The sequence below is a fragment of the Perca fluviatilis genome, chromosome 12 (genome assembly GCF_010015445.1).
Source record: "Perca fluviatilis chromosome 12, GENO_Pfluv_1.0, whole genome shotgun sequence".
Taxonomy (NCBI): Eukaryota; Metazoa; Chordata; class Actinopteri; order Perciformes; family Percidae; genus Perca; species Perca fluviatilis.
The window spans coordinates 25,470,410-25,483,996 of NC_053123.1; the positions used below are offsets into that span (position 1 = coordinate 25,470,410).

The window sequence follows — 13,587 nt, forward strand, 5'->3', positions numbered from 1 at the left end:
AAGTAATATTCAGTTGGTTGTCATATACAGTTTCACCACTAGTTGGGAGAAATTCTTACACAATGTAGCTTTAAACATTTGTGTGTTGAAAAGTCAAAAACGTACAACTCATTCTAACTCGTTCCTAATATTTGTCAGTTAGGAATTTGACCACTTCGCTAAAGTGCACACAGTCTAATCAGAGCTTCGGCACACTTGGGGCTTTAGGGTTATTGGAGGTTCATGCAGTCGAAACAGGACACACTCGTCCTCCATCATCTCTACTCCCTTTCATTCCTTTTCCCTCAGCACTTGTGTCCTGACACACTCCCTCTCCTGCTCTTCCCTGTTAATACCCTCTGACTGCAGGGCTCAGTATTTCCAAACCTCTTTAATTGTGTGACACACACACACACACACACACACACACCCTGAAAGAAATTGGCCGCGTGTCCGGCAATACTGAGCTACGATTTATCATCATTTAGTGACAGTCCCCTTAAAAAAAAATGTATCAAATTGTTGTCTTTTGATTTTATAGTTTCATTTACATGTTATTGTTAACAGCACATTGTTCCAATAGTGCTCAGGCAATGTTGCTCTCTCATTTCTTTGGAATTTTTCAAAATCATTGTCAGATGGTGTGATACAGTGACGTGTCCTCAACAACTTAGTCATCCATTTTGCTGAGGCAATCCTTTATAACTTTTCTGGACAACATTAAACCTCAACAGATGATCTGAAAATGTTTTTGTACAAGTCTCTTAATTGCCCTCCAGCTGCAACTTCAGCAACTCTTAAGTGCCTTTGTTGATTTCATCGTCAGCAATAAAATAACAGTATGTCCTCCACAATGTAAAAGATATGTTGTCTTTGCAGTACAGGGAAAAGTAATAGTTATAACATCGACTGTAAAAAAAAAAAAAATTGTTTGACTGAGACGCCGGTGAGTTAAACAAACAGGCTTTGATATGTCCTTAATTAATGATTCTTAAAATGGCCATGGATTTAAAGAGAAAAATTAGGACTTTCATAATTGTCAGAAATGTTTTTTGTTTTTTTTACATCCAGTATATAGCAGCAACAACAGCTTAAGGCACTTTGGCACTGCTTTACCAGCTGTGATGTTTGGATCAGTATGATGAAAACTCCACAACCTGCGGAACCAGGGGACCCTTATATCTGTGAAAGTTATATAAATGCAGAAGTTTAAGATATTGTCCCTCCAGTGGCCAGTGGAGGTGTGCCAAAGTTGTGTTTGAACAAGAGTAAATCTTGAGAACTGGGCATGTGTTTACTTGGCAATCCCCTTTATTTATAAAGCCGAGCCCCAGTGTATAGTACCAGGCCGGTGTTGATCACAGTCTATTAGCTGCCCTAGCCTCATTTACCAAAGACAAACACAAGCTGAGCTCCAGGTTTGAAGACCCAAACCATTAAAACTTCTGTGCTGTATGACAGCAGGGGAGCTGTGTGCCGGGTTTGTTCCGAGCTGTTTGTGTTTTCCTCTAAATTCTAATCAATAGCAGCATTAAAAGCGCACATTGGCTGAAACTGTTCGTTTCCAAAAGCTGTCTGTTGCCCCTGTAATAAGACAACTGCTTCATCTGAGAATTGGATATATTTTTGAAGGATTTGCCCAACGTGACCTGCCTTGGTGCTGCTACAGTACCTGTGAAGTTAATGCACTAAACAAAAAATATACTGACCATGACCATGGTGCTAATTGGATATTTTTCTTTCCCGTCCCTGATTCAGACCTTAATCAAAGCCATGTACTATTGAGCTTATAGTTTGTATGTAGTGTGTATGTGTGTATATGTATATATTTGTATTCATGTATTTCTCTGAATGATTTGTATATGCGACAGGAAGACGTTTGCTAAATAAGTAAGTTTGTGGTGTCTTGTAATCCCATGTGGGATGGGCCAAAATGTTTGGCATGACACAGAAATAAAATATAACTAACTATAGCAATATGGATTTTCTACCTGTCCATTGTTTTTTTTGTTTTTTACATAATGCAATTAAACAGTGCAGACTTAAACACCCCTGTAAATGGAGACTTTAACTTTCTGGAACACTGCCACTTCCTGTAAACGATAAATGTTTAATGTGACTTTGTTTTGCACAAGTAGAGTCCCATTTCAACATGACTTGCATCACATTACAGCCATAATGATACTCCCCATTTCACGAGGTTAATCTTATGTTAAAGTGCTCATATTTAGCTTTTTGGCTTTTCTCCTTTCCTTTATTGTGTTATACAGTATATATTTTTGTCCACGTTATAGGTTTACAAAGTGAAAAAGCCCAAAGTCCACCCCAAAATTCTCAAACTGCTCCAAACAGCTCTATTGTAGTCCAGCCTTTACTTTCGTGACGAACGTGCGTCACTTTGTAACACACGTTATAATGTTCGCCTAGCTGCTAGCGTGGTACGCCCTCATACTCTGCTTCTGACTAGCTAGCAGTGCTTACTGCGCATGTGCGACTCCCAACATAGATGGAACAGAAGTGAGATGCCTCACTCTGTAGCTAAAACAGAGAGCTCAACACACAAGGTGAAAAGAGGAGCTGCAGCAATGTGCAGTACAACAAAAATATGGTGTTTTCTGAAAATTAAACCACAAATCTATTCTGTTACAACCTCTAAATACAATTATGAACCTGAAAATGAGCATAATATGAGCACTTTAAAGTGCGTAAAACCAATACAATGTATACCTTAATAGTTGAACTACGCGGAACTAAATAAACAGCATTAAGATAAATAACATCACGTCTCCTGTATTATATATAATGTACATTATATATAATTTCTTAAGGTTTTTAGGTGAACCCTGTACAAACCATAAACAATCTCTAAATAGCCTAGTAATGTTGTCTAATAAAATAAAAATAAACACCCAAGTATGAAATAAATTTTGTTTTTGTTTTTTTGCTTTATTTAAAAGTAAAAAAGCTTTTGAAAGTAGAGTTGAGTACCTCGCCTCAGTCACCATGGTGTGTTAATTCATTGTTTTTAATTGAGCACAATGGGGCCTGTATGGCAGCTTCAATATGTATTATTATACAGGAATAAATAAATAAAATAAAAGGGAAAGTATGTTACTTTGTCTTTCAAAATGACATTGTCTCCCTTTTAATATAACTAATGCTGGTCAATTCAAATATTCCTTCAGTTACTCAAGCACTAGTATTGCAGACCTCCATGTTTAGTACTAAAAGCGTAGGAACCTTGTTGTGAGAACAGTACTAGGTCTGAGTTTATCAGTACAGTTTGATTACTGCTCCGCTCGTCAGTGTGATGCTGGTTGATTAAGACCAAGCCAAGTGGTAATATGCTGCTCCTCAGAATTTCAATTCAATCAGCAAATGATGTGGGGCTCCTCTGTCACTTGAAGATGGATCAATAACGGAATTGGTCGCGGACCTTTGAAGAACAGCGGCTGTATGGCTTCATTTTCTCCTGGCAATTCACAGCAACTCTGATTGATGACACACAGGGATGAGCAGTCGGATGGAGTCGGTGGTTACATTACATCCCTCGTTGCAGCTGCTGTTGCAGCTGCTCAAAGTACTCTCTGTATTTCAAACTAACTTAGAGGTGGTCAAATATAGAAAGAATTACACATTGTGAACAGTATCTGTTGGCAATACACAATTCCCTGATACACAAAGAACAGGATCATTTTGGGAAGTGTTACTATTTTTGATTTTTCAAAGGTGAAACATCTCAGTCCTGCTGACACAGCTTACAGCAAGTCCATCAAATCCTCTTGTGGGAGGACATTGAGCCCTAGTTTAAGACACCTGATTAACAGACCATAGAAGAAGAATATCCCTTTATACGCTCTGTCTTCCCCATTGATGTGCACAAGACTATTTCTTCCCTCTTCTCCCTTTCGTGTTCACAGATGTCTGTGCTGCTGATGCAGACGAAGCCAACACTCAACATGAGTGTACTCCTCTAACAATATGTTGACGCTAATGCAGATTCTCAACATTTGAGTATTTGTATTTGCATGGGGGGAAAAAACAAGAGGCACTTGTATTTTGTAATTAGGACAAGAAGCTTTGAGCGTCGCCTCGCGGTTGGATGCGCAGAGAAAGTGTCGGATGTGTTTTCCTTCCGCAGCAGATCTGTCATTTCCACATTCAGCTCGAGCAGTCAGATGGACGGGGAGCGATTATTTGGCGGTGACAAGTTCAATGTGCAGCGCTCAGCATCCTGAAAGAGGGTGACATTTCAGCTGTCCAAAAGGACACGCTGAGTACGCCATGTATCAGTGAGGCGGCATTTACGCCTCATTGGGGCGGCTTGTCACTAATCGATGCAACAGCCTCGGAACATAAATCTCCCTTGTTGTTTTTATGTAGGAGTGATTGTTGTGGGATTTTACCCACTCCAAATGGTTTATCTGAACAACAATACATCAGTCATTTGTTGCAGCCTGGAGACACACTAGTGGTCTAATTTTGGAAAAGGAGAATGTGTTGAGCCTGCTCATTGCCAGAACGGCTGAATACACACATGCACTCGTTGTAAATTACCATTATACAGTTGATAAATATTGAGTTCTCTATTACATTCTCTTGTAATATCCTGTGTGCACATTTGTTGTTGTATTGATCCATAATTATAATAAAGTTAATTTGTTTTGAAAATATAGTGAGTGTACTGAAACAATAACTAATAAACCCAAAACAATAAAAATGCCGGCTGTGAATTAAAATCATTGTTACAGAACAATAAAACGGGGAAATAGAATAAAATATAAACTTGCTCTTAAAAGGTTGTGGGAGCCGAAAGATGTTGCAGTTTTGTTCAGGCAGTGCAAATGAGTACCTACATTAAACTTTATCATAGTTAGCATTCATGGTTAGCATTGTTTTTGTTATCATTGAAAATGACCACAACTTTTCTTTTCTCAACTTTTCCTCAAACATAGATTAAAGAAGGCTTCCTACAGAGTTTCAACCCACTTACAATTCATGTAGTGAAAGTATGCCAATATGCTAATCATGTTCATTAGAAAAATAATTTAATGAGTTTGAGATTGGATGACTTGAAAAAATGTGTACAGTACAGGCCAAAAGTTTGGACACAACTTCTCATTCAATGCGTTTCCTTTATTTTCATGACTATTTAGATTCTCACTGAAGGCATCAAAACTATGAATGAACACGTGGAATTATGTACTTAACAAAAAGTGTGAAATAACTGAAAACATGTCTTGTATTCTAGTTTCTTCAAAGTAGCCACCCTTTCCTCTGATTACTGCTTTGCACACTCTTGGTATTCTCTTGATGAGCTTCAAGAGGTAGTCACCTGAAATGGTTTTCCAACAATCTTGAAGGAGTTCCCAGAGATGCTTAGCACTTGTTGGCCCTTTTGCCTTCACTCTGTGGTCCAGCTCACCCCAAACCATCTCGATTGGGTTCAGGTCCGGTGACTGTGGAGGCCAGGTCATCAGGCGCAGTACTCCATTACTCTCCTTCTTGGTCAAATAGCCCTTACACAGCCTGGAGGTGTGTTTTTGGTCATTGTCCTGTTGAAAAATAAATGATGGTCCAACTAAATGCAAACCGGATGGGATGGCATGTCGCTGCAGGATGCTGTGGTAGCCATGCTGGTTCAGCATGCCTTCAATTTTGAATAAATCCCCAACAGTGTCACCAGCAAAGCACCCCCACACCATCACACCTCCTCCTCCATGCTTCACGGTGGGAACCAGGCATGTAGAATCCATCCGGTCACCTTTTCTGCGTCGCACAAAGACACGGCGGTTGGAACCAAAGATCTCAAATTTGGACTCATCAGACCAAAGCACAGATTTCCACTGGTCTAATGTCCATTCCTTGTGTTTCTTGGTCCAAACAAATCTCTTCTGCTTGTTGCCTCTCCTTAGCAGTGGTTTCCTAGCAGCTACTTGACCATGAAGGCCTGATTCACGCAGTCTCCTCTTACCAGTTGTGCTATAGATGTGTCTGCTGCTAGAACTCTGTGTGGCATTCATCTGGTCTCTAATCTGAGCTGCTGTTAACTTGCGATTTCTGAGGCTGGTGACTCGGATGAACTTATCCTCAGCAGCAGAGGTGACTCTTGGTCTTCCTTTCCTGGGGTGGTCCTCATGTGAGCCAGTTTCGTTGTAGTGCTTGATGGTTTTTGCGACTGCACTTGGGGACACATTCAAAGTTTTCCCAATTTTCTGGACTGACTGACCTTCATTTATTAAAGTAATGGTGGCCACTCATTTCTCTTTACTTAGCTGATTGGTTCTTGTCATAATATGAATTCTAACAGTTGTCCAATAGGGCTGTCGGCTGTGTATCAACCTGACTTCTGCACAACACAACTGATGGTCCCAACCCCATTAATAAGGGAAAAAATTCCACTAATTAACCCTGACAAGGCACACCTGTGAAGTGAAAACCATTTCAGGTGACTACCTCATGAAGCTCATTGAGAGAACACCAAGGGTTTGCAGCGCTATCAAAAAAGCAAAGGGTGGCTACTTTGAGGAATTTAAAATATAAGACATGATTTCAGTTATTTCACACTTTTTTGTTAAGTACATAATTCCATGTGTTCCTTCATAGTTTTGTTGCCTTCAGTGAGAATCTACAATGTAAATAGTCATGAAAATAAAGAGTTACTGTAAGTTACTGTAATAATAAAAGACTAATTGATTTTATACACTTTTATGTTTTACAATTTAATTTCCTTAAGGCAAACTCCCACTCCTTTCATCTAATAAGGCAGCATTTCAAATGCCTATACAAGTGAAAAAACAACAACTTGGTTTTAGTCTCAGTCTGTCTTATTTGTTTCAATTTACTAAACTCTGAAATTTCCCCCCCTGCTGCAAAGGAAACTTCCACTACAATCTCTAGCTCTATGTTGAATTATATTTTTTATAACATCACACTGAAGGTGATTTGTTCCGTTTTTCCTTAGATTGTGTACGCCGCTGTGGACTGTACAAAAGGACAGAACCACGAGCTTTGTAAGCAGGAAGGAGTGGAGGGCTACCCAACATTTAACCACTACAACTATGGCAAGTTTGTGGAAAAATACAATGGAGATCGTGGGGTAAGTGGTGCTGCATATCTCACCTTGTACTTTTTTCTTTTTTTTACAGTCTGAAGATTTTAACACACTGAACACATAACAAGAATTTCTATCTTTTTTCTTTGGTAAAAAAGTAAACTGGTCCGTATAAACCCCATAACTGATTTAGTTACATACTCCCAACACACATAATCTGCATGTATGTTAAAGTAAGTGAATAGCATAAATAAGCATCTCTGACTAAGCCTTGGACTCCCCAAAGCCTAATTAAAATACCAATTTAGCCATAAAAAAAAGACTTCTAAGGTCACAGAGAGTGTTAGTTTAGGCTGTCCGTAGCTGTTATCCTGCAGTGTCCGTGGGTTCAGAATTTAGATGCTTTTAAAGCTGGGATGCCAGTCTTTCTACATTTGGTAAGGATTTTAAAAGGCTCCATAATGTGTAGCAATATCTTTCATGTAACACTCCCTGAAATGTATGATTTTGCAAAGGATTTCATCGTCATTTATTTGTTGCACAAATTGCCTCTGTACTGTAGGTATCAGCCAATAGAATAACCTGTTTAAGTTCATGCTACTTTGAGAAATCTTGTCCACCTGTCTGGCTTACCTCCTAAATACAGGCTACTATGGTATGGGAAATCTGATATACACACTACTAATCCCAGTTATGATCAGGTTTAAAGAATATTTGGTTACACTTTACTTGAAGGTATCTACATAAGCGTGACATGATGTTTTGTGCATGTAAACATCATATCCTATTTTGGAAACTGGGAAAGCCCGTATCCCAGTTTGGGAGGAACACAAATGTGCTCGATGGGTTACCACAATATAAACTACAGTAGGATACTGTGGCATGTGAACACCTTATCCAGGTTCCTGATCATGACCTGCTATGCGCACAGGTGTGTTCTCAAAGTGAATTACAAGTAGTAAGTCATTAAAAATGTCAAACAATGCAATGCTGATCTACACCCTAAAAATGAAAGTGCATCAGTGTCCAGGCAGCCAGAAACTTAAATTGGTTTATCCTTAACTACAGTGCGTTTACAGGCTTGGATTGAAGCAGAAGGGACCGTAGGCGGCTGCTGCTGCTGATCCGAGCAACGCTGTTCTGTTTAGTTGTATCATAGCAACCAGTTGCGCCGACGGATTATTTCTGAGTTAAATCCACTCCAGCGGCAGTATGAAGCATGTGCAGACACTTGACCCGACCATACTCCGGTTAAGGTGTATACATGCAGGAATACCAAAAGGAGTTTCGAGGTCTGTTAACCAGATTATGAGAACTCCGGTTTTAACCGGGGTAAGGTGTATACATGGTGTTTGAGAAACCGTGGTATTGCCTTAACCCGAATATAATCTTCTTCTTTTTTTAAACTGCATGTAAACGCACTGACTGACAGAACTCAGATTGTACAGAAATGACAAACCCGGATATTGTTAGAATCACATACCGGAATGTGAAGAACCAGGTTTCTCTGTTTTCCCTTCACAGACTAAATGTGCACCTAAACGTTTTCATTGTTGGTTTCACTGTGTAAACGCTTTACACAGTGAAACCAACAGTGAGAATGTTAAAAGTGTTGTTTTTTTTAAAAATACAACTATTGTAGTAAGTGGAAAAAAAATATTATGTTAATTTAATTATTTATGGCAAAAAGGACAGTCAGTGACCAGGGTCATGCACACAGATGAACCCAACTTTAAGTGGAGTATTGGACAATTGGCAGCAGGGAATTTTACAGGCAGATATAAATATTACAGATAGGGCCAAGTAGATTGACCTTGAACTTGGCAGCAAAATTTGGATTCTGTGTTTACTTCTCTTATCTCCATGCTGTCAGACTAGGTTGAGAACGAGATCATGTTTAATGGCGGTACTCTGATCTCTGTGAGATTACAAAAAACAAGACCTTTCAAGACAAAATTCAAGATAATTGCTTCAAGTTGTGAAATGATCCCTGAACCCTGTGCTTTACCGACTCTAACTGTCCCTCTCTCCACAGGAGGCGGGCTTCATAGGTTTCATGCGCAGCCTAAGAGGACGTGATCAGGAAAAGGTTGTCAAGAGAAAGGAGGAGCTCTGAGGGCGGCGTGCAGGTGCAGGGAGGGGGGGGGAGTTGCACTGCACAGTTTGTCATTGCACTGTGACCCTTGACCCTGGCAAGGGCCCAATCAGCACTGACGTGGGAGACTTGATGACCTCAGTGAAAGGCTATTTTTTTATACCGTGGTGATCACATTTGTAATAATAATACCAACAGAGTACCTACAGTGAGACCGACCACTTGAGACTTCTTTTTTTCATGGATATTCTGATGGGCAGAAAAATACACTGACAAAAAAAAGTGATTTATTTTCTTTTTTTGCCCAAACACTGTGACTACATATGTGAAAAGCTACACCCTATATGTTATCTATGCAATGCTGACCCCTGCGTAGCTCTGCGGGGGTCTGTGTAACGGATTGACACCCGTGGTGGTGAGCATCAATAGTTAAAGGTGGAAGCTGCACTGTCCGTCACTCCACAGCGGTCCAAATCCAGTCCCATCAACCCTGCTGTCTCTAGAAAGAGACCTACACTGGTTGGTTCCAATATTTTTACCTTCATGTCTTAAGTCCAGAACCATCCAGAATATTGCTTTGTTATCCTCACAGATCTGTTGGGAGATAACTGCATTTAACACTTTCATTTAAAACATTTTAAAAAAGCCTAAGCTTGTACAGTAAAATGTGAAGTGCTACTGTAGTAATAAGGTTCTGTAGCAATGATATCGTGGCCAAAGGGTCAATATTCTGTATGGTTCCACGCTCTCGTGATTAGTTTTGCTTTTAGAAAGGACTTACAAATTGTTGTTTGCTTAAAACTGTGGCCTTAAAGATAGAATAATGAAAACATGCTGGAATTGCAGAAATATAAAATGATAAAAAGTGGAAGGCAATCAGAGGCCTGGTGCCCTTACAATTCCCCTCATGGACCAGAGCACGTCAGCGTAGAAAAAAAACAAACTAAAACCTGAAATGCCAAATATTTCTTGCGCATCTCTTGATATTTTCATGCTTTGTACATTTCCAAATATTAACAACATTCAGAGATGTAGTGATTTAACAAAGGTAGGGCTCATTTACTTACAGTAAGCATTGGAAATGCTTGAGTATGGAGGCTAAATATTGCATGATGATCATAAAATGTCCAAATCATAACCCTGAACACCCACACAGGTGTTTATAGTTAATGTGGCAGATTGGACTTTTTCCAGGACTTTGTGGGTGTGGTTAGACTGACATTTTCTAGTGATTGACATCTTCCTGACTCCACTGTTAATGTTGTTGCACCTGTTAGGGCGGGACAAATGGCACCTTTGACATCCTTATTGGTAGAAAGAATTTGTGACCTAATAAGTTCCCATCAAAGCTCTGGCCCACCTTCAACCTGAAAAGAGTCTGATCAGCCAGAATAACTTTAAGGGAGGCTTTAAGGGTACCCAGTCTGTTTTATGCACATGTCTTTCCGCCACCTTTGCTAAACTGAATGACACCAAGGAGCCAAAATGACAATACTCAACCGTTTTGTCTCGATCTGTGTCTGCCTGCCTTCATGCCTTGGCCTGGAATTTGCTCTGCTTGTGTTACCTTGGACAGTGCTCTCCCATGCCTTCCATCATACTCCCAAGAGATTAACTCCTCCAAGGAAAAATTAAGTAAGTGAAGTCTCCAGACCCCCTCCCACTTCTGGCAGCATAACACCATGGTCATTACTTTTGTGGCCACTATAAATATTTAAAAAGCTTATCTGTAGATGAACTTGTGTTTTATTATTCAAGACTTTGGTTTCTTTCATTATAAATAAGGTTCTCAGGGATAGCGAAACACAATTAAAGGGAACTAGTTTGTTAGTTTGTAATTTTGCATTCCAGCTGAATATTTTTGAGCCCTTAAGTCGCCAAATTAAATATTGTTTACATTTATAGCCCAAGTAAAAAAACAATTGAGTTGTCCTTTTTCTGTGCTACATCATGACGACATGTATTTAATAAGACGTATTGTCAGTAGATGTTACTGAACCATTTCTTGTCAAACATTATCTTTGTGGTTTTTAATGGACTCATTCGAAGTGAAACTGTTTCAAATGTTCTGGCTGGCACCAAACCCTTGTTTTGTGTTCAGTGTGACTTTTAACATTTCATGGTATGCAAGAGCATTTTGAAAGAGAGCTTTACACAGTTAGGTGTTGACAGATCGCTGTAATTAGATGTTCATTCTCCTCTCGAGAGGAAACGATTACTTTTATGTGCCGTGTCTTATCCCAAAGGTATCCATGTTGTGTGGGAATTTGTCACACTTATGCCAAGAAGTCATTGTTTCCATTATTGATTTTTTTTCTGTGCCCAGCCATACATACTGTTTTCCCCTTGCAGTAAGGACCTTGCGAGTTAAAATAAATAAATAAATTCAAACATTTCCAAAATTATTTTTCACGTGTTTTTATGCAGTGTACACATCTCTGTTCGGCTTGAGTTATTTATATTTTTTATTGAATACTTTTTTTTTTTTTTTTTTAACCACATTAGGGGTGTGGCTGTAGGCACGGCAATATTGGTTAGTTGTTCAGTCCACCACTTTGATCTACAGCGAAATGACTTTACAACTATTGGATCGATTGCCATGACATTTGCTACACACATTCATGCATTTTATCATGCTAAACTAATATGGTAAACATGGTAATCATCACCTGCTAAACCTGTTATTGTCATTATGAACAAGTTTGCATGCAACATTTATAGCTTAAAGCTCTGCTCTGTTAATTATAGAGCAGCTAGCGTGGCTGTAGACTGCAGTCTTAGTTTTGTCTACTGGGGAAATGGATGGCATTACTAAGAATAAACAACTTTTCTAAAACAGATGTAGTAGTAATGGACCAACACAAAAAATAATAAAATAAAGGTAAAAAAGAGAAATAATAGAAAATAGTTTAAACATTATTTCGGTCATTTTTAGTGCCTTTGTTACCACTGTGATTACTTTCATGACCAGTGTTTTAGCGTTAGACTCTTCCTGTGTTGAAAGTAAGAAAACACTGTAGACATACTACATACGATGTGTTCCTTGACAAAGCACTGAAGAATATCCAGAGCATGAAAACATGTTTAAATGTTATTTTAAGATACACCAGCAACACCAGGATATGCTGCTGGCATGATAAAACAAATAGAATTTGACCTTGTCTGTTCGCTGAGCTGATGGACAATCCTGGTGAAAGCAGTTTTTGTGCCTGTTTATTCTCACATTTTTCTCAGTTCTGCATCTCAGAAGAAAAACAAATGGACCACTCAGCAGATCTGACAATGATGACTTTATTATGAGAAATGGAACTGGACCTAAAAGTGACCCCCAGTCACAGTGACGTCAGTGAAAATCTTTCATCTGCATTTCCAAGTTGACAGCCATGTTGAATATTCTAAATTATTACTTTTAGGCTCAAGGTCCTGGGAAACCTGTTTGGAGTTCCGTCCTCATTGCACCCACTTCGAGGCTTGCTCTAAACATTAAGAGTGACTTCGAGTGAAGTTTTTTTGTGTTCAGTGTTTGCAGTCTAAAGGTCATGCTGTCTGCTTAGATAGTGCTGTTGTTGGGACGATTGCAATGTTGAGCCATATCAGACTGATTAATGCCTGTGAGCACAGGCAGAAATACCCTCTCAATCCCAATCTTGCTTTTGAGGATTTTCAAAGGGGTGAGGAAAATATATTGAAAGAGTTGAAAGTGAGAGGACGTTTCTTTTTTGATATATATATATACACACACACACAGCAAAAAAGAAACGCCCTCTCACTTTCAATTTAACACCTTCCCCATTAAATAAAATAGTATTTCTCTAATCCCCAAAACACATTATGTCAAATGCATTTTTAACAACCATACAACAAATTAACAATGTATGAGTATGTATGATGTGCTGCTGACAACAAACAACAAAACCATCACTCCTAATGCAAATACATCTTTGGAAAGGACACTTTGGAAAAAGATTAATCCCTGCAGAGATTGTATTTGAATAGTGTGAATATTTATGTCACGCTCATTGTGACTAACTGATTTGAAGAAATGAACACAAAAACTGAACAAGTAATGGTTGCTTCCCTCTGAGGCTGCAGCACTTTAATTAGCTCACTATGAGCCACGTGGCACTGTGTCTCAGTCGTCCACAGCCAATGAGCTAAACTGTTACACAAACTGGTTTCCTTACAGCAATAATGGACTGCACTGATGTATGGATATATAGTATTGGTAGAGTTGAATTTCACAATTATTTTAAATTCCAGGAACATCTGAGATCTCTTTCCAGAAGAGTGCAGTCCCAGGAACAGTTAAGATACTGCGCAGAACCCTCAGGCTCCTAGGCCTCTGACCCGAGCTTTGAGGAAGGAAAAAGACCTAGTGCCTAGTGTGGGGCAAGTGGGATATTTTTATATTTATATTTTATATATATATATATATATATATATATATATATATATATAT

The 13,587-nt window shown here is 39.0% G+C and overlaps 1 protein-coding gene across 1 annotated transcript in view; it reads left to right on the plus strand.

Annotated features, from left to right (window-relative positions):
- Positions 1–11,533, plus strand: part of pdia5 (protein disulfide isomerase family A, member 5) — a 70,841-nt gene extending 59,308 nt beyond the window's left edge. The window contains exons 16-17 of the mRNA XM_039818200.1: positions 6,944–7,078; positions 9,069–11,533. Of these exons, the coding sequence (XP_039674134.1) occupies positions 6,944–7,078; positions 9,069–9,149 (216 nt within the window). The 3' untranslated portion in view covers positions 9,150–11,533. The remainder of the gene's footprint in view (positions 1–6,943; positions 7,079–9,068) is intronic.
- The last annotated feature ends 2,054 nt before the right edge of the window (positions 11,534–13,587 follow it).